Source organism: Xenia sp. Carnegie-2017, unplaced genomic scaffold, assembly GCF_021976095.1.
Source record: "Xenia sp. Carnegie-2017 unplaced genomic scaffold, XeniaSp_v1 HiC_scaffold_20, whole genome shotgun sequence".
Classification (NCBI taxonomy): Eukaryota; Metazoa; Cnidaria; class Anthozoa; order Malacalcyonacea; family Xeniidae; genus Xenia; species Xenia sp. Carnegie-2017.
Genome location: NW_025813483.1, coordinates 8,592,915 through 8,620,832, shown reverse-complemented (window position 1 = coordinate 8,620,832; position 27,918 = coordinate 8,592,915). Strand labels below are relative to the sequence as shown.

At 35.4% G+C, this 27,918-nt stretch overlaps 1 protein-coding gene and 1 long non-coding RNA gene across 3 annotated transcripts; both read right to left on the bottom strand.

Moving 5' to 3' along the window:
* On the bottom strand, positions 1-26,882 carry LOC124443249 (protein quaking-like). Of its 2 annotated transcripts, none has more exons than XM_046993776.1 (9): positions 26,658-26,882; positions 24,571-24,719; positions 11,291-11,407; positions 8,283-8,426; positions 7,534-7,609; positions 1,394-1,474; positions 1,171-1,254; positions 760-846; positions 1-235 (listed from the first exon to the last, which is right to left on the bottom strand). In XM_046993776.1, the coding sequence occupies exons 1-8, from the start codon at positions 26,755-26,757 to the stop codon at positions 767-769; spliced, it is 831 nt and encodes a 276-aa protein (XP_046849732.1). In that variant the 5' UTR covers positions 26,758-26,882; the 3' UTR covers positions 1-235; positions 760-766. The 2 variants fall into 2 exon arrangements, with proteins under 2 accessions (XP_046849732.1, XP_046849731.1); XM_046993775.1 differs by having other exon boundaries at positions 771-846; positions 26,658-26,881.
* On the bottom strand, positions 14,279-14,939 carry LOC124443279. Its single transcript, XR_006947578.1, has 2 exons — positions 14,561-14,939; positions 14,279-14,428 (listed from the first exon to the last, which is right to left on the bottom strand). It is a non-coding gene; the product is annotated as an uncharacterized LOC124443279 (long non-coding RNA).
* Positions 26,883-27,918: the final 1,036 nt, after the last annotated feature.

Genomic DNA, 27,918 nt, shown 5'->3' with positions numbered 1-27,918 from the left:
TACAAATTAAGAATCATATAATATACTGTCAATGAGATCGTAGCGTCGTGATCGATGTTACAAAGTCGTTGTACTATTAATATATCTTGAATTCAAAAAGTGTCACAACCATGACTTGTTTATAAATGAGGCAAATGTTTAAGCCGTTGATCGTCTTGAGAGTCTTTACTGTATGGCAACAATGATTCAAGTGACACCTGGCTACCTCTGGACATGATCGTTTTCCAATAGGAATCTATAAAATCGATCATTGTATTAGCTGAGTATGAAAGGTCAAACGGATACAAGAATATGTGAAGATGGGTAAAGTCTTTCAATCGCTAGGCTGCATTTCAAGATTGTAAAAGGCAATAATGGTTCTTTGACATCTCTTTTTCTGAATGGCCAATCAAAACAGTTCAATATCTTGTGAGACCAATGACCTAGAACCAACCTAGAACCCAATATACTTCATATCGTATTACACGGTAATTTTGTGGTTACATTACGAATGAGGCAAGCCACCGTCTTGACAGATGGCAACCGACGTTATGTAAGATAAGAATCTGTCTTTTCTCTGTGGATATACAATTGCCAACTTGATATTCTAGGTTTGCAATTTTAAAATGTTTGATAAAGATCGCTATTTAAACTTTCTTTTAACATTTTTGTGATTGAAAGTCTTACTTTTTTTAAAAGGCAATCCTTTTAAAAGATTTTGCTTAACTTCCTTAAAAACCAGAGCATCGAGCAGATCTGGGCGAGGGTAATACTACATACCATTACATCACCTTGAATATGGGTGTTCTCTTATTATACCACGTCGTAACTTAGAATTACTTCCCAAACCAAAAAGACCACCGTTTTCTAAAAAAAACAGGTTCACAACTGTTATACATCTTCAAAAGAAACGACAGGCAAGAGGGGAATGGTTTTTTAAGGAAAAATAGGCCATAATTGCATTTTTATCACATCTAAGTCCGGAGTTTGTCAAATGTTTTCCCTTGCCGCTATGCTGTAGAAAATCATATGTGTTTATACGAACTACACTTCTGTCTTTTCATTGTTCGTAATCACGAATGAAAAGACCAAACGTTGAAGGGTAGATGAATATGATGATTTGCTCAATGAAATCGCAATTTAATCCAAAAACGTCAATCAATACTGCTGTAAATCATACTGATATTATACCAATGAAGGTGCCATCCATTGATATGTCCACGACGCCAGTACGTTGAGGAAAGGAGAATTCTTGTGAAGGCAAGTGATTTCCACCTTTAAAGACAACGTGAACTGACATCAAAAACACTTCACGACAAAGATTGGTAATAAGTATGGTCATTAGATCGCGATGAACAATAATAAAGAATTATATGAACACGAAACAAGGATGTAATCAGTCATAATAACGTACTAGTAGCTGTTCGTAGAACAGGAAAGGTACCCGAAACAGGCGTAACTGGTGGGCTTATCATGTTCATATTCCCATTAGAACCTGAAAAGAAAAGGAAGATAGCATTTTCCGGTTTTTGGTCGGTTTCAGTTTTTTCAAAGAACCGCTCCAGCCTAAAACCAAGTGCATTATCATTGTTTTGTTTCCGTTTTACGTTTTTACTGCGAATTTCAAAGTCCACGTTTTAAACTCTAAAATGGGTGGTTATATTTGAAAGTTGCTACACACTATAGTTTTCGTTTTTTACTCACTGTTCCTTATATTGTGGTAGGTGCAAAATCAGGGGCGTCTTTTTTAAATAAAATATCCTGCCTGTGAACACAGTAGAAGAAATAAATGAAGATAGTAGGAACATCGCATTAAAGGAAATTGGATCGATGTACTAGAAATCATCGATTAGAAGTTAATAAACCCTCTGATATAAATTAGTAAGAAAGAAGTATTGCACTTTTTGATAATTAAGATTTTTTTAGATACATAAGATTTCCTTTTATTTTTGAATTAAAGAGCAATTTAAGGGTAGTTAGACTCAGTGAAAAAACAAGATAATCGAAAAAGGGAAATAAAATGAATGACAAAAGATAACATATAATTAACGCTAGTGCCTAATCTTAACATAGTATGATCAACGTTCAAAGCACAGAATAGATAATAAGCAGAAGTCTCACTCAGGGGTACATCGTGTGCCAAATTATCAGCCAACTTTCGGTATGGCCGCCATGTTGAAAGAAGACCTTCAGAGTTAATTATGCTGGAGTTTATATCAGGAGCGGATCCAAGGGATATGCAGTGTGGCACTGGACACGGTCAGAATTCGACAAAAGAAGTTGAAGTTCAGACATAAAACATATATTTTCTTAGTTTATGCAGTTTATTGAGTCTATTTTTTAACCAAAAAACAGTAAGAAAAGCACATGAACTGCACTTGTTGATGTCGACGTACTCAAAATTTGCATTTAAGCGACTGACTTTATAAATCATCGTATTATTCCGCCGTTTAGATTTGTCTAATGTAATCCGACTATCTTGCAAAACGAAAACTCGACTGCAGTTCGGAGTCCAGTTTTGTAGTTGCGATTAAAAAGGCGACCGAAATGCTACCCTTGGACACGGTCAGTGAGCGTTTTCTTGCGCAATTTCGACATTTTTGGCCACAGTGACGTAATTCTAAAGGGTGACCACCAACCAATTAAAGCTTACAATTTTGATCACCTGATTGTGGCAGGCCACAGTTGGCCACGGTTGCGCAATGTTTATTAGTAACAAATTTCATAGTAACAAGGCGGAATTTAAAATTACTTAATCCAAATATCAACTTACGAGTGCTGTGCGTGTTATCAGTTTATATTCGGACAATATTATCGAAAATTCTGGTTAAAAACATGGATTCCATAGCTTTATGCCAAGCTGCAATGGTCAAATTCAGCAAGGTCATAAATATGGCTCCCCCACCAACTTGCCGAACAGGAGAGAATTGAGCCCCAGAGAGCCCGTTAGAGAGGAGAATGGAGCCCCAGAATGTGGAATATCTTTGGATGGTACCTGGTAAAAGAGAGGCCATGCATCGAACAATGGTATTGTTACGGTAATATCTTTGCAAACCAAAAAGGGTTTAGATGTTGAAGTGCTCACAAACAGGTGCCAACAATGTGCCAAATGGAAGAACAGGCCAAGTGATCCTAAATATGGTGAACAAAAAGCTGGTCATCAGTGCAAGATCAATCATAAAGGAAGTGCCAGTAGTATGCAGACATCCAGGGCTGTGTGAATTTTGAGAGATCTTTGGTTTCTAGAGGGCTAAAGGGCACACAAGGATATGCTTGGGGATGGGGATTCTTCAACATATAACACTATTGTTGAAAGAAAGCCATATGGGGAAGAATGCATTCGAAAAAAGTTGGAGTGTATTGATTACATTCAAAAGAGGGTTGGTAGTCGTCTTCGTAAGTTGAAGAATACAAAAAAGGGGGCAAAGCTTGCAGTCGGCAAAGGATTGAGAAGAAAAGGAAGGCTTACAGATGGGAAGATTGATATTCTACAAAATTATTATGGTTTGTCTGTCAGAGGAAATTTTCAAGATGTTAGGGGAAGGGCAAAATAAATAAAGCATCTCTCTATCATGATGCATCAAGTAGTACTAATCCTCTGCATTATCTCAGTTCTGATGGTAAAGACAGTTGGTGTGGCTATAAGAGGGAAAAGGACAACTACAAGCACAAGATTGGCATTCTTGAATGTCAATTAAGCTCACTGAGCCTATATTTGATGAACTGAGTAATGCTACTTTGTTGAATAAATGTACTCATGGCTTAACTCAAAATGTTAATGAATTTCTAAATAAAATGATATGGAAACGATGTCCGAAGACCACATATTTAAAACAAGAGACTGTTGCTCATACTACATATTTGGCTTTTCTTAAATTTAATGATGGGGATATAAATCTGTTAAAGATATTAAGTGAACTGGGCATAACTCCTGGAATGTTTCCAAGTAAAGGGGCTCAAGAATGTGATCATCTCCGGATAAAGTTGTCGGCAAAGAAGAGCTGGGAGAAGGTGAAAAAGCAAAGAAACACATTAGAAAGAGTTATATTGACAATGCTAAACATAAGGAAGGAGTTACTTATAAAGCTGGCAATTTTTAGGCCATCCAGAGGTATCATACAGGTTACATAATCTTTAAACGTTGTTTTCTCATTTTGGTGATTTTAGCACTTAGTAAGAACTTTGTGACATCATATTATCTTTGTTATTTGTCAGAGATGCCTGAAATTTTGAATGTTGAAGACTAGTAATATTATCTAATGCTTGTCATTTTTCAAATTTTGATATTTTGCATTGATGAAATATTTACTCGTTATGTCATAAAACGTGTACCAAAAATACAAAATTGCTGAAGAAAATCAAATTTTGGAGTATATTTTTGTTTATGAAGAATTAATAAAAATTGAAAAGCGTCAAGCACTAGATTATGTTCTAAGCTTTTAAAAAAAGTATTACTCACTGAATTTGGATCATTGGTTCCCGAGATATCATGTTCGCAGCGAAGTTAAGTTATTGGCTACTTAGTGGTCGCCATGTTGGATAATTAGTGTAATTGGTGATTTTCTAATTTTTTTCCCATTAGTTAATTTCCTTAATTAAAGTCTTTCAAATACTGATAGTTTCTCATAACTATCTTTAAAAATGAAAAAAATTCAACTTTTTGTATATGACTAAAGATGTATAAGGTTTCTATTCTCACATTATCAGGGGCGGATTTAGGGTATGTCAAATCAGTCACGCGACTGATGTTTATAGTTGAAAAATTATTTATGAAATTTAATGATTACAATTTTTTTATCATTCAATTTTCGTTCTGTAATCGTTTGGATTTCATCGTCAAAATTCCGTTTTATGCAAGAAAACTTATACAAATACCACCTTAGTAAACAGATCAGTAGATAAAAACATCAAGTCATCATATTAACTGGCTGACTGATAAGCGGGATGGCTCGACTGGTCGACCGATAACGGAGATCAAGAACGCTTATTTAAGCCATTCCGTTGGTCAATAGCCAGATCAGTAGACGATCTGGAATAATCTCGATCAATAAGCGGGGTGGCCGGACCTATAAGGGAGTCCAAATGCTATTGTGTAATTGGTTTGTTTGATTTTTGTCTTACTGTGATAGGTTTGACCGATTTCGACTGATAGCCAACTGAACTGACATAGTCAAGATCACTGTCTGAATTGAATGTTTGATCATTTCATCATAGTAATTTTCTAAAGCATGATAGAAACTAAACTACAATCAGATGGAATTTATGGAAATCTTTTACAAATTCTTATAGTGAAATGATTGCTGCTGTCCAAACTGTGAATTTGACAAGAGGGTGAAAAATGTCGCGAGCGACATTTCAGTCATTGATGTTCAAAAGCATGCCATCATTGTTTAGAGTTTTCGCAGCAGAAATTTACATCTAAAATCGTAGTAAAGGACAAGTGAAGTGTATGCATGAATGTAATATATCAAAGTCAATTTATGCGAGTGTGTGATGCGATTTATGTCAATATGGCGTATGGTAAGCAGATTGATGCTTCTAAAATTGTTGTTGACGAAGGAATTTTAGCTATGATTTCTTTAGTGCTTGGGGTATCGTGGCCGTTATATGGCAGCGAAATCCTACATTCCTGCAAATATATTTCAATGGACAAAAAATCTGTAGCCATAAGGCGCCATACCATTTACTTTATCATAAACAAATGTTTGGGGCTTTTCAGTTTATGATCATTGATCATTCAATCATTGGACAGTTATACTACATATTGTTTAAGATTTGAGAAAACTAACATTGCTTACATGAGAAGCTGTTTACTATAACCTGTGATTTTGAGTCTTTTCTGATCCATGAAGTTTTTTATTTTGACAATTTGACTGGAATGGTATTAAACCTGAGTATTTCACAAACATGAAATGCTGTCCCATGTCACATATTGTCCCCTTTTCTAACTAAACACCTCATGTAGAGATGTCAAGGTGTGTTAATCTACGGCTCATAGCAGATTGTTTGCCATAAATTCCAAATGGCTATTGATGTATGAAAAGCATTTTCTATAAAGTAAAAATGTATTCCTATGTATGCAGATAAACCTTGAAATTTGGCAAAACAGAAAAGTGTTTTTCATGATCACTAGGTAATTTTTCTGATGATCATTATAATTTCTAAACTAAATTATTTCAGATTTACATCTAAACGAGCTTTGATCATATGAAAAGATATTTATCATAAAAACCAGTAAGCATGACTCATGAACCAATTTTAACATTCATGTAATTATATAATTAAAGACATGTTGGTTACATTCTGTTTGTATAGGCAAATACAATGCTACTGGTGATTGCTATATAGCACACCTTGCATATATGTACAGAAGATAATAGTCTAGTGAAATGCCTAATAAACATTAATGGCATTAAGCTGTCCTTAATTGTAAATTTTCACTCTGATAATTTTTGCTTAATCTTTGGCAGAAAAAAATTTTGAGTTTTTTCTCAAAAGGTGAATCGGCTGGCACTGTATGTGGAGATGGAGAAAGGGTTACAATAAACTTGCATGGTTTGAAGTCTGAACTTTTCTACATCTAATAAACTGTCTCTTGTCGTGCCAAATTTCTAACTTAACTCATTACATAGAGGTTTGAATGGGAGTCTCTAGGGGGGTCTATACCTGACAACTTGGTAGAAATTTTTAAAGACAATATCTTTTTTGGAATAGCATTATTGTAAAATAAATTTTATGTTCCTAGACATGCTAATGAGCCATATATTTGGCATGATAGTGAGCCTAAATAATTGGCAAAACATTCAAGTATTGTTCAAAAATGTAAGTTTGAAAAAAACCTAAGCAAAATGTGTTGTTTTTACGCAAAAACGATGCCCACAAAATACGTTTTGTATTGCTCTAAAACGCTGAAAATGGCATTTCCAAGGCTCTGAAATTCAAAATTTCCCAGGGGAGAATGCCTCGGACAACCCCAGGGGCGGAGGGCTTTTGGCGTTCCATGACTGATGTTTGAATAATCCTAAATCCGTCCCTGCTCACATTCACCATAATAGCGTACAATAATTTAGCGAAGAAGGCTTTCTTTGAACATGGCGGCTATGATGACACAGTGACATGCGCGAGCACAAAAACTTCAAAGGTTCCGACAATTGAACAAAAATGAATTGTACGCTACCAGAAGCAAATATTTGAAGCCAAATCTTACACCCATGCAGACACGCGAGATTACACCTAAACGCGCGTGTGTAGTTTTTCGAGATTCTCTCGCGCAGTGAAAACTGATAGATTACACAGGCGTGTCTGGGTGTAAAATTTGGCTTCAAAAAATTATTAGGGTATTGTATTACAGGTAGCGTTCCATGTATTTTAGTTCAATGGTTCTGACACTTTAAAGTGCGGAGTGGGTGTAGATTAATGTCAAGGGCCAATGAAACCCTGCTTTTCTAAACAGGATTTTAAACCATGGTTGCTAACTTGTAATAACTTGAAATATGACTTGTATTAAAGTTCAAATAACTGAACAAATATTTTGAATTAACTATAACTGCGTACCTGGTGGTCTATACGTGCCATTGATTAGAGCCAGTGTACCTAGTTGTTCTCTTTTTATTTCATCGTCACCATCTTCCTGTAAAACGTACGTTGAAACATTAACTTCGTCAACATGGGGGTATTTATTTGCCACAGGTCAACACTCCTTACATGCTTAGGTATGTCAAGAAATGAAGAAAACAAACGTGGGAAACGTTTCTATTTTGTGAACAATTTCATAGCACTGCCAATTTTACGATTTTAGTGTAACCTTCACCCTATGAAACCTCAACATGTAATATACACACTAATAATACCACACGCCACTGTTAGTCCTAACAATATACAGCATATTACATGTTTGTAAATGTAGATCGTCCAGGTTGGTATAGTCCTGAGAAGGACTGTTTTTGTTGTGGTTGACTGACGTTTCGGCAACCTTAGCGGTAGTCATCTTCAGAGTCAAATGAGGAGTAAACGTCAGGTTAGCCGTATTTGTTATCTGGTGATACAAATAGATACACTAGATAACAAATACGGCTAACCTGACGTTTACTTCTCTTTTGACTCTGAAGATGACTACCGATAAGGTTGTCGAAACGTCAGTCAACAACAACAAAAACTGTCCTTCTCAGGACTATACCAACCTGGACGATCTACATTTACAAACATGTAACGATACACCCGGGTTCAAATCATTTACTTTAATATACAGCATATGAAATTATGTATAATGCACGGGGATGCAGAAAATGTTTGGGAAGTTATACCACAGGCTTCATCAACATTTTAATTTCATTTACAGCTCGGTCAAGTCTCATAGTTGCTCTATCTTCGCTATCTTCAACAGCAATAAGAACATGCAGGTCCTCTTCTAGATGCTCATAATTTGGCTGACCACGTTTCTCCTCTTCCTGAACAAAATAAACGATTCGAAAATTTTCACGCAATTTAAAAAGCAACTCTTTCGACATTCATATCTTATGATACAAGCAGCCTCTTTAAACTAATGCTAAAGTTCAGAAGCAATTGAGAAATTTTTCCAAGAAATTTTACTCTGCAAACCCAATTTACGTATATCACTTTCAGGCCCATTGAAATGAATATAACTGGAACGCTACCTGACCAGTGACCCTGACCGTTGTACCAACTGACCTGTAGACTAATTACCTGGACTGGAAATCCACATCCAAATTATTATATTTTATTAACGCGTGGTTGGGTATCAAAAACATGGATGCCGTCATACTAAATATGGAAAATGTTGGGGGAAAACGTCATCAGAATGAAAAATAAAAAATTCTAAGCCCAGCCGGATTTTCACCTAACACTTGTACAATGAATACATAATATAATAGAAAATTTTATATTTTAAGGCTATATACCAAAAAATGTCTTTTTTTAAAAAAAATCAACGGTAAAACATGCTGCAAACTCATGTGTTACACAAATGACAAAGTTGTTAAAAAAAAAAGTTACATGACACTGGTATGCAATAAGATATAGTCTATTTTCTACATTCTTCTTTATTATTAGTATTTCGTCTTAGTTTCTTGGCCTTAGAATGCTTTTAGGGTGTTTGGCATGTATTTCGCAATTGTTTTCTTACTACTGAGTTTTATGCAATGTTTGTCTAGTCTGTTTTATTCTTTGCTTAAAAACAAAAAATAAACTAAGTATAAAATCTCTTCAAAATGTGGATACCTTCCATCAAGTAAAACAGCCAAAATTCACCTAAGTCTTAAAATGAAATGAGTTCATTGAAAAGTAGTGTAACATTTCTCAATATTTTTCAGCAAAACAAAAAAAGCTAAGAATAGAGTGCAGTGCCAACAATGTACAGTACCACAAAAATAGCTCAATCTCTTTGCTTGTGTTGCACATTGGCAGGTAGCAAACAATTAAGATAGTGGGGGAAAAAGGTTATCTTGGTGCTACTATTTTTTTTAAATTCCTCTTTGTGTTTCTGTAAATGAAGTATGCAGTGTAATAGTTAACAGATTAATATGTCAAAGCCAAGATAAAAGAACTGCTTAGTACAATGAGATAAGCTTTGCTTTTACAGTGAAAGTATTGTACAAGATAAACTTTAAATGTAGATATGATGGGTTCGAATGCCGTTGAGTGACCTGAATTTTTCAGGTTCTTGAGACAATTGCTTAAATTGTCCAGCAAAGTGCGAAGATCATATCTACATTTAATTTCAAACACCGCACTGCATATAACATTCTTGCATAAGCTTATGACTATGAGCATGTAAAGTTTGATTTACTATTCTCATTTAAAAAAATCCATAATTTTTAGGATTGAAGGTGATCCAGGATTCAAGTCTTATTTGAACTGAAGAAGTAGGAAGAAGCACATAAGGATGTAGAAGAACAAGAAGGACATTGAAGGGGGAGGGAGCTTGTTGAAATTTTATGTAAATTTTTGGCAGTGGTAACATGTATGAAAGAGAACCCATTATTGTTTATATATATCAGGTAGCCCTTTGTTAAAATTTTGTAATTCACCTCTGAAAAGAAATTCTGTGTGTCTGATAAGATGAAGTGGAAATAAAATGAATGATAAAATAAATTAAAAATTAAAATCAAAAACAAATAGTTGGAAAGTGAAATCAAAAACAGTCAGTTGAAAATAGTCAAGTTGAAGCTGGGGAAACAGGTGGTTCTGTAAAGATTTTTTGTCTCTTTGCACAAGTTTTAGCTATTTTGTTCAAACTTGATTCTTAACAAATAACATAATGCCAAAATACTACAGGAATTACACAATCCTTGCACATTTTGCTAAATATTTCCATTAGCACTCTACTATTTGATTTTTTTATTCCCATTCAGCAAAATGACAGTATTATGTTAGAAAAACTAATGCACTTTAAATTCATAAGTTGTAATTTCATAAAAAAAATGTTTTTCTCAGCAGTTACTTAAGGGTTATGCTGAATAGTTTCGTCGCAGCTCTCCAAGATTTAACTAGCAGTTGACAGGTCAAGATTTTTTCGCACATTTTCCCTAAGATTCGATTAAGATAATTGTACCAGGTTGTTCACGAACAAATACATAGTGTGCGAGTGTTTATTTTTACGTAAACTTGAAGACATTCCCGGTCCCACAAAAAATGCCGCGTTTGGAGTTATTTTGAATTTAAATTGTTATTTGAATATAACAGAAGTTTCTTTACCGTAGATTTTTATATATTCTTGATTGTGTATTCGATAAAACGCTAAAGCATATTTTTCAATCAAAAACGTTATTCGAGAAATTTTACAGGATGAGAACGATGTGCATTAACCATAACATTAAGTACTATGGCATATGACTTGTAACATAAAAGTCATGTGAGGGAGTGTGTTGGAAACTTTATGTTATTTTATGTTTTTTTTGTGAAAAGACTAATCACGTGAGTTTTGTTTTATTTTGGGATGAAAATTATAACGATGTTCGTAGGTTGCTTATAAGCGTATTTCCTTTGTTATAAAAATAAAGCAAAAATATCAAACTGAGAGTTTGAGTAAATTAGGAAACTTCGAAGAAACATTTCCCTGTTTCCGAAAACATTCACTCACGCGTGAAACGATTCAAGAAAAATTGTTATTGGTTTAAGCATTTCGTGTCAGTCGTGTGTGATTTAAGTAATCTAGTGACAGTAGAGAAAACTCCGAATTTTAGAGGACAGCCGAAAAAGGGAAATGAAATGAATGGCAAGAGAAAACTTATAATTGACAAGGATGTCGAATTATAACGTTGCATGATCATCGTAAAAAAGCTGACAGTCCTACCATTTTCTTATCTTTCATTGAGCCTTTTCCACGAACCAACAGTTTACATCCGGTTTCAGCTTCGATCTTTCGTAGGGTCAATCCTCGGGGGCCAATGATACGTCCAACAAAATTGAACTAAAAATAAAACTTTTTTATAACCGACGTAAGTTTCAAAATAGTCTAAACATAGATACAAATAAATGTATCGTAGAGCAACCTCCTCAGAAGAACCACCCTCTTTGTAAAACTCTCAAGAGCTTTACAACCTTTTTACTTTATTATCAAAACCCAACCTTAAACAACTTCACTAAAAAGAATTATGAAATAAACACAATGAAATGCGTGCGCTGATTGGTCTAGAGCTGTGTTTACATCAGCCCGTGCAAAACACATCTAAGCTCAACCTATCAAATCAATAATAACAATCAATCAGTCAAAGAGAATTTACAAATCGATCATGAATACATTTTAGAAGAAAAATTAAAATGTTTGTCTGTTTCGCATTATTGTTATTTTATAAAAGAAATCAAATATGTTTTTGGTGAAAATACAATGAAAAACGTGATTGCTAGTTATTTGTATAATTTTATATAATTATAACTTTAAGAATTCACGCAATTTCATTGGTCGAGAGCTATGATTTATAAGAGAAGCAAGGAATCACGTCACAGAAAACTTCTTGTTTTTAAATGACAAACCAAGAGCGGAATTATTTGAATTGTTACATGAATTAATCTGTGAATTTAAGCTATCTATAAGAATTTCTTCATTCTTATAGATCATGTACGAGTGGTATTTAAAAATCTTGAATGCTTTGATTTTCCTAGTGTTGAGGACAACAAAGAACAAAGATTTTGCCTCTTTTCTTTGGGAATTTTTTCGAGTTTGCAATGCAAAACAAATAGATTACATTTGACCGTTGTCGGGTTAGTTGTAGATACACGGCATGACGTACTTGTCATAAGAACAAAAAATGACAACTCGATTCTGCAGCTGGTGGCATTTTTGTTCTTATCATAAATGACGTTATACCGTATATCTATAACTGAACAGATATCGTTTAAATCTATCATAATTGTTATAAAAATATTAGAAATCCTTTTAAAGATAGATAAGTAGGTGTCTCTCTAAAGTTAGTAATTCACTCTAGAAATATCGTGTAGCACTGTATACAATGTCCCTTTTTAGTTAGAAAACTCAGATTAACGATCTTAAAAAAAGAACACGATCTTTAATCATACCGACAAATTTTCACTGAAAGAGTTTCATTTTAAAATCGCAATCATACAAATATTCGCAAAAGATTTAAAAAAAGTTGATGTACTGAAAACTTGGCTTTGCTCTCTCATTGAAACTACGATTTAGGATTTTGACCACAAACAGGAGCAGTAGCATATCTATAGGTCACGCTGGTCTGGCTCAGCACAACCAAAAACTTTTCAAATAAATATATAATTAATTTAATCAAAAATCAAACATTGCATTGTTCAGATTTCAAAACTTTTAAAACCAACATTTAAGATTTTCTGCTGAATTTTACGGGATAATTTATATCTTTAAGTAAGATTTTTGCGAAAGATGTCAATAAATAATATTTTAATAGTAGTGGTTTGTAGTTACAAAGCAGAAAAATAATGCTGGTTTCCCATTCTGATTGGCTAATGGCATCTATAGCTACATGCTCGAAAAGTTTTGTAACATATCGTCAAGTTTAAAAATTGAAAGATTTTTTAGTCTTGAAAATAGAAATTTTAGCAGCATATGTTATTGTTATTATTATTTTATGAGTTCGTAGTGAACTTCGGATCTTAACTGAGAAATATCGGACAGAAATATTTTTGTACAAACCGAGCGCGTACAGTGAAATTTGTACATAAAAATAGAGGTCCGATATTTCTCAGTAAAGACCGAGAAAGCGAGATTAGTAAAAGGTTTATTATATGGCATTATTTGACCTGAAACGAAGTCGTCCTTATTGTTTTGTACGGGTTGGCTTTCACTTACCTTTTTTCGCCAGTAAAAAATAAATCTTTCAAATTGTATCGTTCGTAAGTTTTTTTTATTTATTTTTTTACGTTTTGCTGTTTGCTTTTTTATTTTCATAGTAATTTTTTTTAATTTAAAAGCAATATTGTTATTAATTGTTACCTCCCTTGAGTGTACATTAAATATTTCACTATATTTTAAAATACTAAATTAATGACGTCATAGGGCCAAAGTAATCGGGTGCTTGCATTGCTATCATCGGATTAGTAGGTCCCACTCGAGGAGTGAAACAGTAGATAAGATGCAGCTTTGTCACACTTTTGTCACGGAGCTCTTACCCGTGCCAGTTAGTTTCCAGTCCCCTGAAGTTGATCGGTGCGCGCGCATGTCAACCGGAAATAGGGGTTAATAAACATGGCATGGCATTGGATGGCGTGAAAATCGGAAATACGACAAAGCTGGAAGTTGCATGCTATTGACAAAGTAACATTAGATCCGTTTCCTTTTCACAATCGAAGGTAAAAACGGTAGAAAACGAGGTAATTGCATTTTATAACTTATACTTTATCGAAAGGTTTACATTTTATCTCTTGAAACAAATGGAATTGAATGTAGACATTGATCAGGCATTAAGAATGAACAAATTGCCTTTGGAGTCAGAAAAGAATGAAATAACTGTACGTCAAAGTTTGTTAGAAAATAAACTTTTAGACTGCTATGCTGAAGAAATTGCTGCAATGATAAACGCTGAAGTAAATAAGAACTGCAATGGATGCATGATTGATCACACCTCTCAACGCGAGCACGACTGTCTCATGATGGAGCATGACGAGCGTATGTTGTTGCATTTTGATGATGCCTTGGAAAATGTGTCCGAAGAGATTGTGATCAAAGATTTTATGAAAAGCATTGAAGATGTCAAGCCACCCGTTAATGGACTTGAGATACTAAAATACACTTGTAACGACTGGCGTAAAATATTTGTTTCGGATAAAAAGAACAAACTTGAAACGCGAGTCGTTAAGCTTTTGTAAATATATATTTTTATTTATTCCTGTTCGATTCGTAAGGTCAAACAACAAACTTGAAACACGAGTCGTTAAGCTTTTGTAAATATATATTTTTATTTATTCCCGTTCGATTCGTAAGGTCAAACCATTACACATTGTTCTAAAAGAAATATAAGAAACATGTATGAATTTACTGCTTACATGTTAGCACTTCTGTATACATATACGTAAGCGATGTAATATTACATAGAAAAAAACATTTTACGACAACTACAAACGAATTAAAACTTACTCGATAAGGTCTTTTATGAGACGATACATGCCCACACGAGGGTTTTAAAAGATAATCATCACAGTGATCACATTTTTCTAAAAAATAAAATCGACGCCTCTGTTAAAGTTAATACAAACACTCTAAGGAACAGAAAAAAGACAAACGGTACTTACTGAAGGTATAAAACGACGCTTATGGCGAGGCCATCCTTCTTCGATTGCATGTTTGGATATTGCATCTTCACAAAGGCTATCTGTTTCGTAAGTGGTTGAGATACACTACACATGCGCTTGAGATGTGACCTTCGTTGCCATCTCGCAAATGTAAATTATAAATTACCATTGAATAGTATGACCTTGAATAATGTGGCGTGGGTAAGATCTGTGCAGTATCCTAGCTTTTAATTCTGTCCTTCTTTGATTTACAAACATTATTTTTATTTTAGTATAAGTTTGTTTTACTGGTTGCTAGAGATCGTATTAGGAGAATTTAAACCAAGAAGTTAGGGCAATCAACTGATAAAAGTGCAACGCGCGTTTGATATTGATATTGCAGTAATTGATACCACAAACCTATCTGCCTATAGTGGTTTAAATTTATTAACTTATGCATTCAAGATGCGATGTGGCACAACAACTTTAGTTGTTTCAGGCTTACAATAACCGGTTTACTGCCGAAAGTCGCGTATATAGGTAGAAGTGTGCCGTAAGCGTAATATTATTCGAGCTATTTCATGCATCATCACTTTAGGGAATTTCCTTTTCATCTTATGAAGGCGCAAAATATTTCAAAACATCGAGCTTCGCGCAGTATGTATAGCTCTAAGAGGCTTTTTGGCATGTTTCCATTAAACAGATAGAGATAGAAACAATAGCAGAGGATTTTTGCAGCTATGCAATATTAAAGTAATTTTCACACTAAACTGAAAATGAAAAGATTTTATTGAACAACGTCACTTCAAAATAAGATACAAGTTATTATGAAACGAATTCATCTAACAAAGTTAATCTTCTTCATCATTGGCAATCTCACCAAAGCTGTACTCTTTTAAAAGTCTGTTGATGAGAAACTTTCTCTTATCAATAGCTGCTTCCATAGCTTCCTGTGGATCAAAGTCATCATTTTCTATAAACCCTTTCTTTGTATGCATTATTTTTCTGTGGATGGGATCTTTTTTCAGTTGGTTTATCCACATAAGACGTTGCATATAAATACTTTCCAATTCTTTTTGAAGTTTTGGTAGAATGTTAGAATATGCTTGATTTTCAGCTGTCTGCTCATCCAGACCACTGTTCACAAGGCTTTCCTTCATCTCATCGAAATCTACATTACTTCTTTCTCTTGCTTCTTCTATCAAAGGTATCCAAGGATCAGTTCCTTCTCCAGTTTCAGCCTCATTTTCTATTGACATTGAACTTTCAGATTCATCTGTTGAACTTGTAGAAACATTATCTTCGAAATGCATTCCCTGACTGTCTGAATCTGATTGAGACATTTTTTCCTCATCCCTTAGTGGACAGTATTCTTTTTCGTGTCTGCGTAAGTTGAAAGCTCGATTAAATACTTTTCCACAATATCTGCAGCTCATTTCGCCGGCACTGCTTTTTTAGAAATGAGACATTTTATGTAGCAATGTGCATTTGTGGGCAAATGAGCAAGTGTGTTGAAGCAGTTATGAGCATTTGAGCAAGTGCTCATAAGTAATTATGAGCATCAATGAGCATTGCTCATCTGCTCAGAGGAATAAAGGTTTAAACTATTGTATATAAATTATACCAAGTTGTTATCATGTATTCATTTATGGGTATTGCTCATTTAAACTCCCTCCCCCCCTGCTTTATGATAGCAACTTGGTATAATTTATATACAATAGTTTAAACCTTTATTCGTCTTATGAGCAAGCCATAAGGAAAAAACATACAGACAGCAAGGAATTCATTATGGAAAATTGGAAAAGTTACAAACAACTCTTGTGAACTATGAATGTTGCGAACTATGAATGTAGTTACAAAATGAATGAACGATTAAAAGACATGCCTATGCTTGTGAGGATTTTAAAGTAAACCCTCAAGTGCTTTTTAAAATTTTTTGTCATAAATATCTGCTAAAGTATGATGTGTTCATATGTAATCAAAAGAGATTTTTGTTGTTTGATTGATGTAGATAATTAGAAAAATATTTAATAAAAATTGTTCATTGTCCAATGTATTCTTATTGTGTGCACTTTGTTCACTATTTTACAAATACCTCCCCATTCAAGCTAGTCGAATCATTCCGTCTTTCTTTGAATATGTCAAAATGTTTACTAGCGAGTGGTTATAAAAGTGAAAGCAGAACATGTTTGCTTTTATTTGCGAGACAATGGACGTACGTTTTAGAACACCTACCAACTTTTATGTGTGTGGTCAAAGTCAGTCGGGCATTATCCTGTTCCGAATAAAATTATTTACTGTTACGGCGAACGGCAAAGTGAATTTGGTGAAATGGAATCAAAAATTCCAAACATTTGCTTCGTCGAAGGATTCCCAGACAACTTATTTGATATTCTGGAAGGTTGTCAAAACTCTTTAGTGGTCGTTGACGATTTGATGTCAGAATGTTCTAGCGATCAACGAATATCCGATTTATTTACCCGTGGGTCACATCACCGTGGCGTCTCTGTCATGTATCTAACACAAAATTTATTTCCGCCTGGTAAACAATCCCGAACAATCAGCTTAAATTCCCACTACATGATCATTTTTAAAAACCCCAGAGATTCGCTAGGTATCGCAACATTGGCACGCCAAATGTACCCAAAGAAAACGAATTACCTTTTGGAGTCATTTCAAGACGCCACATGCCGCCCTTACGGTTATCTTTTGCTCGATTTGCATCAACTCACATCTGACAATATGCGTGTCAGAACAAATATCTTGCCCGGTGAAAAGCAGATTGTCTATGTACATAAGTGATAAGCATCGACATCAACAATCATTTAAACATCATGTCTAAACGAATTAGGAGCAATCTTCCGTACCTGCAAGTACTTGCAAAATCTAAGCCGAAAATTCGAAAGGTTATCATCGAACATGGACCATCTGATGTCATGTTGTGCATTTGTGAATGCGCAGTTAATGTGTTAAAAGGAACTGTACCGATATCTGCGAGTCAAAAACGACGCTTGTTGAGGTATAAGAAACATCTCAGAGCCTTAGCGAACAAGAGAATTTCAAGAGCTAAAAAGAAAAAACTTTTAAATCAAAAAGGAGGCAATCTACTGAGCGCCTTCCTACCGCCGGTTTTGAACGTACTAGGAGTTTGCTGAAATAATGAAGCATGCCAAGCGAATGATTTTAGTACCTGAAGACGTTTATAATAAATATGAACAAAAGCAAAAATTTGAAGTTTCGCCAATTACGATGAACATGATGCAAAAAGATACTCAACTCTCGCACATCCTTCACCAAGACGGTTTAAGTGACGATCAAAGGCAAAAACTTTTCAACACAAACTTTGAGCAATTCCTTAATTTGAAGAAACAAAAAGATATTCAGATACCCACAGTACGCGTGATGGATACAACCGACGGGAAGAAAGAAACTCGGTAATAAACAACGAAGTGCGTACATTAGCTGACTCCGTCATTGTACAAAGTGTGCCGAAGACGATGCGTGAACGCGCAACAGCAATACTGCAGCGTCTCAAAACAAAACCAGATATAATAACTTGGGATGATTCAGGACAAGTCAAACTTGACGGTGTTATTATCCCTCAATCAAATATATCAGACCTCATTAGCGACGCCGTAAGAGGGAGAAAGAATTTCAATCCTACAGGTTCTAGAGAATTCTTTCGCGTTTTATCAAAATAAACATTCCTCGTGATTTGGTTCGGAACGATGTAAGATGGGAAGAAGCTCAAATGGAAACTTCGCCCGATGAAGAAGACGGAATAGCCTACCACAGAGGCTCAAGAACGAAAATGACAACACCTAAAGCCACCCTACACTAAAGAAAACTCGTTTACGTTGGATAGACTATTAAAATTTGACATGTAAAGATTTGTTTTGTTTAAATAAATAGAGCAGTTGATATCAATTTCCTGACTGTTATCATTAGAATATGCAAATAGAAAACACAGGCAATTAGTTTACACAAAGAAAATTTTATTGATAATAAACGGCTCAAGCTTTTACAACAAATTTTATACATGACTGAATGCTATCGTTTAGGGTTACACTAGTTTCTATATGAAAATGTCTGCTAACGAAACTTGATACCTTGTTATCGTTCTCAACAGTATTACCATCAAACATGTTTACAATCTTATTCATGCTATATCCTCGCACTCTATGGCTGAGGTAAAATATACAATATTGTCCACATACAGCCGTCCAGATACTTTGCAATTGACGTTTATTAAATCCCCAATCATAATGTTTCAAATAATCTCTAAAGAACTTATGGTATCGCCCTGGTGGTTGTCCATAGCTATCGAAGAATTCGGCTTTTTCTTCTGAAGGAAAGTAAAAGGCAACCCAATGGGTCCCCGGTTTTCCGCTTACATCCGTGTTTGCAATAAATCCTTTTGGGTAGCTTTCGATTTCTTTAGGCAGACGGTCGGCTGGAAAAACGCCGAGAAATTTTTTTCCTGTTACCAGATCAGATTTCAAAGCGGTCCATATTTGTGAGGTGTTCATTTATCCAATGTAGTCATAAACGACATTTCTCTCTCCATCGATTTGTATTATATTTTCAAACTCTCCATAGCAGACAAGGCTAACTGCATGAGTTGGCGGTGTCGAGAATTGTAAGTCAATGGCTAGGTTTCCTTTTTGCACCGTGTTAAAATGTTCGGATGAACTGCACATATCTGGGGTAAAGTCCGCGCCGAACAGGGCAAAACCGTTTGGGAAATCTTCACGCGTAATGCCATTGCCTGTGTCGTAATACATTTTCCCAGTGCCAGAAAACTGCGATAGAAATGCTTCTATAAATCTTGGATTCGCACCAAAGGACAAATTGATTGGTTTAAATGGTACAGATTCACCATTTATTGAAATGCCTAACGATGAAATGTTGAAATGTTGGAAATTGAATGGGTTCTTTTTATAAGCTCCGTTGAATGACGCACTTTCAACAAGACCGAAAACAAACGATTTAGGCACTAAACCATTGAAAAGGTTATCTTTTTGCAGCGAAGGGTTTCCAGAAGGAATAATAAAACTTTTACAGTCCACACGTCTTACTGGGTAAATGGCTGGACCTTTTTTCAGGGCAACTTTGTGAGCCAGAGATATACTAGGATTCACTTTGACTTTACGAACTTTAAGGTATGCATCTATCAGTTTCACTCTAAAGGCTGCACCGTCCACCGATGACATTAAGACAAATTCGTCACTGGCACGGTTCATGACCACTTTCAAATCAACATAGCTAAGTAAGTAACGTTCACCAAAGAAAACATCGCAAAAGATAGGACCTGCCATATCAACAATTTTACTTCCCATGATAAACTTATTTCTTGTCTTCAAACCCCTGTTTGGACTTGCGTGGGCAGGATCTGCATTATCCATCTGACCTGCAGTATCTTTGTAAAATAACGCAGCGGTGAGCTGGGATTGTTTGGCTGACGGACCATAATTTAAAAGTGTGCCGAGATATGCACGATATGGGTATGTTCCTGTTGCTTGTGTAACTAACTTTCCTTTTAGAAACACGTCAACTTGCTTGAACAAACTGTGCAAGAAATTGTTTACAGGTCCAACTTTAGTGTCATCATCGATATCCCCACCATCGGCTTTTGTTACTTTCGCTCTAGCTACCAATATTGTCTTAGACATGTCAACATAATCTTCTGTGCCGGGCGTTAAAAATGTAATTGGTCCATTTTCAGATACGCTGGACACAGGTTGATGATCAATCCAATGCCCCTTTTCCAAACTGACTTGTGTTGGTGGGACAGAAAATAAATCAAGTTCGGTTTTTGTACATTCTGCAGATTTTGGATGAACGAAATCCATATTTAGCCGAAAATGTCCTCTGCTTCTTTAGCTGCTTTACGTCTCTTGGCTGAACTGTGAATGGCAATGGAAGTCGTCGCCTTTCTCTTTTTAGCAGGTTTTCTTGACCGTTTCTTTGAAGACTTTCCTCTTCCTGTTTGAGCAAACTGCTGCATTCTGTTTACAGCCATTTTCCCCACATCTTTAGCAGCCTGATTTACTCGCGATTTTGCAGACTCTTTCACACTTTTCCCGGAGATAACATCACCTAAAACGTTTGCTCCTGTGTTAAGAGCAATTTTACCCAGAGCTTTTGCACCGCTTTTTGCCAGAGGTATTACAGCTCTAGCTAAACTGCGAAATAACCCACCAAGACCATAACCCACTTGCCCATATCCTCTTTGCCAAGGTGCTCCTTTAAACACTGGTGATGAACCGTATCCTCGTTGTTGGTTGAGATAATATTGAACGTAACGATTTGGTAGAATCATATTTCTTATGTAAAATAAGACGAAGCTTGCTTTCTGAAATGAAGTGTCACTATCGACTTCCCTCGTTCAAATGCGATGGGGTTTCCTAACTCGTCCCTTAAGAGAATTTCGATGTCCTCAAAAGATTTTGTTTGCACGGGTAAGTATTGGATATTAGTGAATGTTCTTGAAACAATGTCTCCATATTTTCCTTGAATAGCAACTGCCTTTAGTAATTTTACATTGACGTCTCCAACAACTTGCGGTTGTACAATGTTGCAATATACATACATCATGACGGATCCGTGCAAATCAGAAGCATAAGGGCTTTCGGTTGTTTTTAAAATCTCTACGTCTTTTCCGCCAAAACCGAGTAAGACCGACATTCGTTGATTAAATGATATTTTGTAACCCTGTCTTACATGCACTTTAATTTTTCTGTTCGGGGTCAAAGCTCAATTTGATATTGTCTTTTACTTCTTTTTCAAGAGTCTCATTAACTGATTTTACTAGGTCGAAGGCTTTTTCATACAAGCCATAGTCGACAAATACCGGAGTAGGTAGACCTGTTTTGTAAGTTACATATATATGTGTATCCAAACCTTTTTTCAACGTGTACCATGTATGAGGATATGTAATTGAATACAATCCTACTTCCCAATTACCATTTAAATTCACAACGTGAGGTAGTTTTACGCGATAACCTGAAATCTTATTCTCAGGAAATACAGAGAGAGATGCATTACTAGGTAATGTCAGATAGAAGTGTGTCCCGCTCATCTTTAAGGTATAATGTGAAATGAAAAAATCATGAAAACGGTTACGTTTTATATATGTATTTCCGATGCTGGTACCCATGAATTAAATTTGTTAGGGTAGCCAGACCACTTTACAAAATATTGTACATTGCCCCTCTACCACGTTTCTTAAGTATTTTTCAATCTCATAAACATCGTCTTTCTTGATGACTTTTGAAGTTCTTTTTCATAAAATGTTCCTTGAAGTTCGTCCCCTTCATGATCTTTCAGTCTGTATACAGGAGGATTGCGCGGTATTTTTTGACTTACAGTGAAAATTTCTTTTGAAAAATTCGGTAAATACCCCTTCTCAAACCTTCGTTTTATTTTACTTATTCGTACTTGGTCACCTATATCAAACTTATATTTTACATGCGTAGGTTTATTTAATTTGCTATCACCATATAAATTTTGCCGAATTCTATCTTCATTTTCACTTGTAACGTTGATCGGTTTTTCCTTAATGCTGCGATGCATGCTATGATTATAAGAATACAGTAGATCAGGAAGCATGTCAATGTATCTCATGGTTTTGTTTGCTGTGAAGTAGCGCCACATTTTAGTTTTCAGTGTACGTATCAAACGTTCAACGATGGATGCCTTCGTCTCGTTAAATGTATTAAACAAGGTAACGTTTTCTTCTGCCAAAGTTTCTTAAAGTCTCGATTAAAAACTCCGAGCCTTGATCCGTTTGAATGTGTGTCGGTTTACGTCCTGATGACAAAATCTTTTAAAAGCTTCTACCAACGACGATCCTGTTTTCTTTTTAATGGAACAGCCCATGCATATTTGGAAAAAACATCAATACAGATAAGAAGATAGCGATAACCATCATTATACTTTTGCAAAGATTGCATGTCTGCAAGATGCAATTGCCACTGGTCGTCAATACCACTCACTACGACACGATTTCTTTCAAACTTTCTTTGAATAGGTTTATGCAAAGAGTATGCGTCTTGTTGCATGAGCCATTCTTTAATTCTTTCACGACTAATGTCATATATTCCTTCTGCCTTTACATCGCGGTACAAAGGTTCAACACCTCCGTAGCTTCCAGGACGTTTTGGATTGAAGTATACACCGGCTAAGTAATGGTCAACGTTACTCATGACAATGTTCTCGTGATAATAATTTTGCAATTAGATGTCAATTTCTTTTAACTACTCATTATCGATGGGTTCAATGTTTTCAGTTACAGGCAGTGTTTCTTCTATCGCATTATCTGTTGGAAGTTTAATTGCAGCGGGTCCATAATTTTTAACAGTTTTACTTGTGTATCCTGCTTGCAAATGACCCTCAAGATTGAGATCGTTGCGTCCGAAACTTATACCAAAGCGAAACATTTTCTGACGATTATGATTTTTATCCCTTTTTGCATTTCTATTTTCACGTTTGCTGCTACCGATTCCCATTTTCACAATGACATGGTCATACAACAACTGAAGTCAAAATGCAATAACATTGAAATTTATATTTTATTTTTTTTGTCAAAGCAATTACATAGTTGATCTGTATTTCAGTTTACAACTACAATCAGCATAGTCAAAGAGATGTTGATAAAAAGGAGGACGTTTTGTCTCCGTGTACATTAACATTAGTTCTACCCAAGTAACACTAAACAGTTTGTCAAAATATGTCTTGTGAGAGTTCGTAGGTCCGCAGTTCTTTAGAAACTTAAAGGCTTCACATATTCCATTCCAGACATGTTCGCGATTAATTGTTTCGACTGCTCGAGCTGCAAAATTGAACCAACGACCTTCCTCAGTCATCATTTCTAAAACGTTTTGATACTCTGCCCAAGGGTCTGCTTTACTTTCATCCTTTTCAGCTCTTCGTAGCTCTTGAATCTTTTTACTTATAAAATCGACGAAAATCAAATTGATAAGATCGCTGTGACTAACTTCTTCAAACTCAACAGTGTCTGCATTTATCTGATTAAACATGTGTGCCATATTTTTTGTTTTTTTTCAAAACGTCCAAAAGCAATGCAATAATAAACAACGCAAATAACATTTTTTAAGACGATAGTTCGACTATATAGTTTGAAGAATGAATACACAATAACATAGATCCGGTTTATTAACCAATAAAACATAAGGCGGATCTAATGTTACTTTGTCAATAGCATGCAACTTCCAGCTTTGTCGTATTTCCGATTTTCACGCCATCCAATGCCATGCCATGTTTATTAACCCCTATTTCCGGTTGACATGCGCGCGCACCGATCAACTTCAGGGGACTGGAAACTAACTGGCACGGGTAAGAGCTCCGTGACAAAAGTGTGACAAAGCTGCATCTTATCTACTTGAAACCCAACTTTAATATACGACAGAGATTTCATAACGACGTATTTCTGCTATTTTTGAACTTAAAAGTTAAAGCCATATATAAACACAGCAGATTTTGTGGAAATATGATCATGATTAATATTATGATTACTTTTTCGTATCAAGTGGGACCTTGCAATGTGGCGGCTCTGGCTTCACCAAATAGCGAAATGCGTTATCAAGTGTATTTTCAGATCAGTGGCCTCACCATTGAAATTAATCATTTAACATAAAAGACGACTTTTTTATCGACGACGTCAACTCTTTAGTAAATACTTCATTCATTGATTTCACTCTGCACATTGGAGTTAAGATGGCAGAACTAGCTATGTCAAAACCGAAGCATTAAAAATTTTTTAAAATGTTGACAGGGGCATTGATCGTGCAGGGCGAAGAATCATGGACGATCAATATTATGTAAGTTCAGTGCTCTAAGACATTGTGAACTGACCTTAGGGAACTCTTTAACAGGAGCAAAGACCTTTTCTGTTAGTTTAACAATGTTACCGTTAGAAGGAGGAAGATTAAGTGGGGCCGGTGCAGGTACTGGTAGGCCATTGCATGGACCGTGGAAAAGTTCGGTTCGAATGCGGTTAATCTCTAAATATAAGAGTTTATACAATTAATTTTATCTAATGTGTTAGATCAACAATCAGTCATTAATAATCGTTAAAACGTCGTTAGAAGTTCCAGATAGTAATCACTGTAGATTAAATCATTCTTACACTTGTGATCGAGTTAACAGATTTCGTAGTTGTCACGTGATTATTGTAAAGTTATTAATAATTTTGAAACGATGCGAGTTGGGCGCAGATTCTTTGATGGAATATTACGACTTTGCTTTACTTTCTAGTCCTCCGATCGAGTATTTTGACGATCATTTCCTAGCCTTCTTACGGGTAAACAGATTGCCACAGTTTTGATAGTTTTCCAACGCAGAACTAGGTCGAACGTATACTTATTACGATCATTACTAGAACTACAGAAACATTCAAACGAAGAGGCGTACAAAGATTATCACAAGCTTGTTGTAAGATTTTGCTCGTCAATAATAGAATTTGCATGACTTTGCATATTTAAAACTTTCTCCTACCAATACACAACAAATAAAGAGGCAGCAGCAAATGTTGTAACGTAGTGTTGCTAAGATATCGAAAATGGCGTAAAAAATCCAATTTAGAACAAATGATCGCTAACCTTAAAACATTGATGGTTTCTGATGGCATTTTTAAAGTTCAATTATCTCTTTGAACAATTGATAAGAAACGGGGAAACAGACGCGTATTAATGACTTCTACTGAAATTAAACATGTTAAGCCAGCCATAAAAGATATAAAGCCTTTGTTAGTAATCCATAAATCCTAGTGATTTCATAAAGAATTTGTAAAGAAAGATTAGTCCAATTATAAAATATCGAGTCATATGTTTAATGTTACGGTAAGTAAGCGAACATTCTTCGTTTATGTGACGCAAAAAATGACATGACTTTGCTAAGTCTCTCACATGCGCCGAAAATCGAAGATCATGACAATTTGAAACAAATATTTCTGTGATGAAATACGATACGTCAATAATAACAGTTTCAAAAACAAATTTCATATGTTGACCATGCTGATTCAAAGATTTTGAACAGGCGCAAAAGGCTAAGCAAAATTGTCACTGTTAGTGATAAATGAGAAAATTTTACAATTCATTTATATACATATCATTAGAATACGCTTCGCACTTTAACCTGTCTAGAGTAAGCAGGTGTTTGTTACAGCGGCCCAGAAATCAACATATCAAATACATGTCAACTTTAATGCAGGCAGTTATATTCATGTATTACACTTTTGGTGCACAACATTTACTCTCAATCATCATGCCTTCACGACCAAGTGACGTTTCAACTGTTTTATACCGAAATAAAAGTCTGAAAGACACAAGAATGATAGTAATTTCTATACTACTTGGTAAAGCAATATTGATATTCAAATCTTCATCGAAGCGAAGATAAAATATAATAATGCCCATTTACACGATACAATAACAAATAGGATATGGGTAAAGTGTTATGGGAAATACTCGTCGAACTGCGACTAATTTATCGTGAATTTAATGCTATTGAATAAGGACGCATAATATCGAGTACCATAAAGGTTTATCTAACATAAGGCAAACTCGAAATATTTGGATAGATCATAATTTTTCCTACCCTATTAAAACCGAAATAGTGCTTTCAGTAGGCTTCGCCGATGTATTATGAAACAAGAAGAAACAATTTTGACACTAAAAGATTAATAACTCTGAGCAGTAACCATATTGTAAACATACTGCATTGGCGCAGAATATACTTTAAATCGGAATTTAAAATAACTGGATGTCCCAAAGTGGAACACTCAACAAATACATTAGTCAATCGATTGCCATTGTGCTAGCTCTGAGACTCTTTTGAGCGAAACAACAAAAAGACGCGAAGTTGGCAAAAAGCGTACAAAATAAACGGTTTTCGAATTTGGAAATGCTATCTAATGAAATGTAAATACGACGGCGACTCACCTTCATCAAGAAGACGCTCTAAATGAAGAAATATTTTGGGCATTTTTGAAATGGTGGTTTTGTCTTTTAGAAGTTGATTCAGGTATTCGCTTGTGTTCATTTTGAAAGCAACGTCGCCAAAAGTTCAAACAGATCGATTTCATTAGAAGAGCAAGACCTGTTGATCTGGTCAGAGTCAGACCACAAAATCGTTATTGCTCTATTGACAATTACTACCGGATATCGTCTTCTGTCGTTTCGATTCGCGGGACATCTGAAGCAGATGACGTCAGACAGTAGATCGCCAAGTGATTGGCCAGGTGGTACTCGCTCCCATGCTCGCTCCTTATGTATTGAGCGTAGCTGGCTCTCCTTGCATACATTTCTAACACATCCTGAGAGATATAAAATACTAAATATTTACACCGCATCAAGTCATGTCAGAACAGTTATGTTAAATTATAGGCCGTATTCTCTGGCACAAATATGAGGTGCCAAATGCGTCAATATTTCAAATTGCACGAAATATCATCAAGCCACTGCAAAATTTGTGATAAGAGCTCAAGTCACCATAATTAAGGAGATTATTTAAAACTTGATGAAATTTTTTGCAGCCAACTTGATGAAATTATTACTATTAAACTTGACGATATTTTTAAGAGCCAACTTGATGAAATTTTTATTGTCGATTTCAGTTAACTTTTCAAATGGCGGTTGCCAAGTTACTTTCTAATGTTGCCAACTACATTTCCAAATATGGAATATTCGTTATGAACTTGTCAACTTGAGTTGACAAGTTGTGTACTTGAGTACTGAAGTTGAGAACTTGAGTACTGAAGTTGGGAACTTTAGTAGTGAAGTTGTGAACTAAAGTTGCGAAGTACTGGCAAAGGCAAACGGTCTTTGTACCCTGTAGACATTTGGCAATGAATCCGTTCAGTAAGCAAGGAAAAGCTTTAGCAATTCTAATCCGTTTGACGGCCCTCTTAGAGTGTTATAATGCGATACGCCGTTCACATTATGTAAAAAATTTACAGTAAATGTGGCATTAGAAGAGTATCGTTGGATTTTAAATGCAGGAGTACCCTGCATACTGTGCCCTCGACGTCTGTTGCCACTCGTAACAACTACAGGCGACTCATCAAAGAAATGCATACGGTTGCAATCAATCAATGAAATATTTGCTACGTAAGCTTATAACTTCTCCATAACGTCCGGCCGTTGTGTCTCTCGAGGAATTTGACTTATTATCTTGCAAGAGTAACCAAGATCTTTATTCAAA

What these genes read in the sequence shown, in the direction of transcription:
- LOC124443249 (XM_046993775.1), bottom strand. Translation starts at nt 26,757, where the DNA reads ATGAACACAAGCGAATACCTGAATCAACTTCTAAAAGACAAAACCACC. An exon ending in TGGCACGTATAGACCACCAG is followed by an intron (nt 1,475 to 7,533) that starts GTACGCAGTTAT and finishes TTTTCTTTTCAG; the next exon opens with GTTCTAATGGGAATATGAAC. An exon ending in AATGGATGGCACCTTCATTG is followed by an intron (nt 847 to 1,170) that starts GTATAATATCAG and finishes TGTTTTTTTTAG; the next exon opens with AAAACGGTGGTCTTTTTGGT.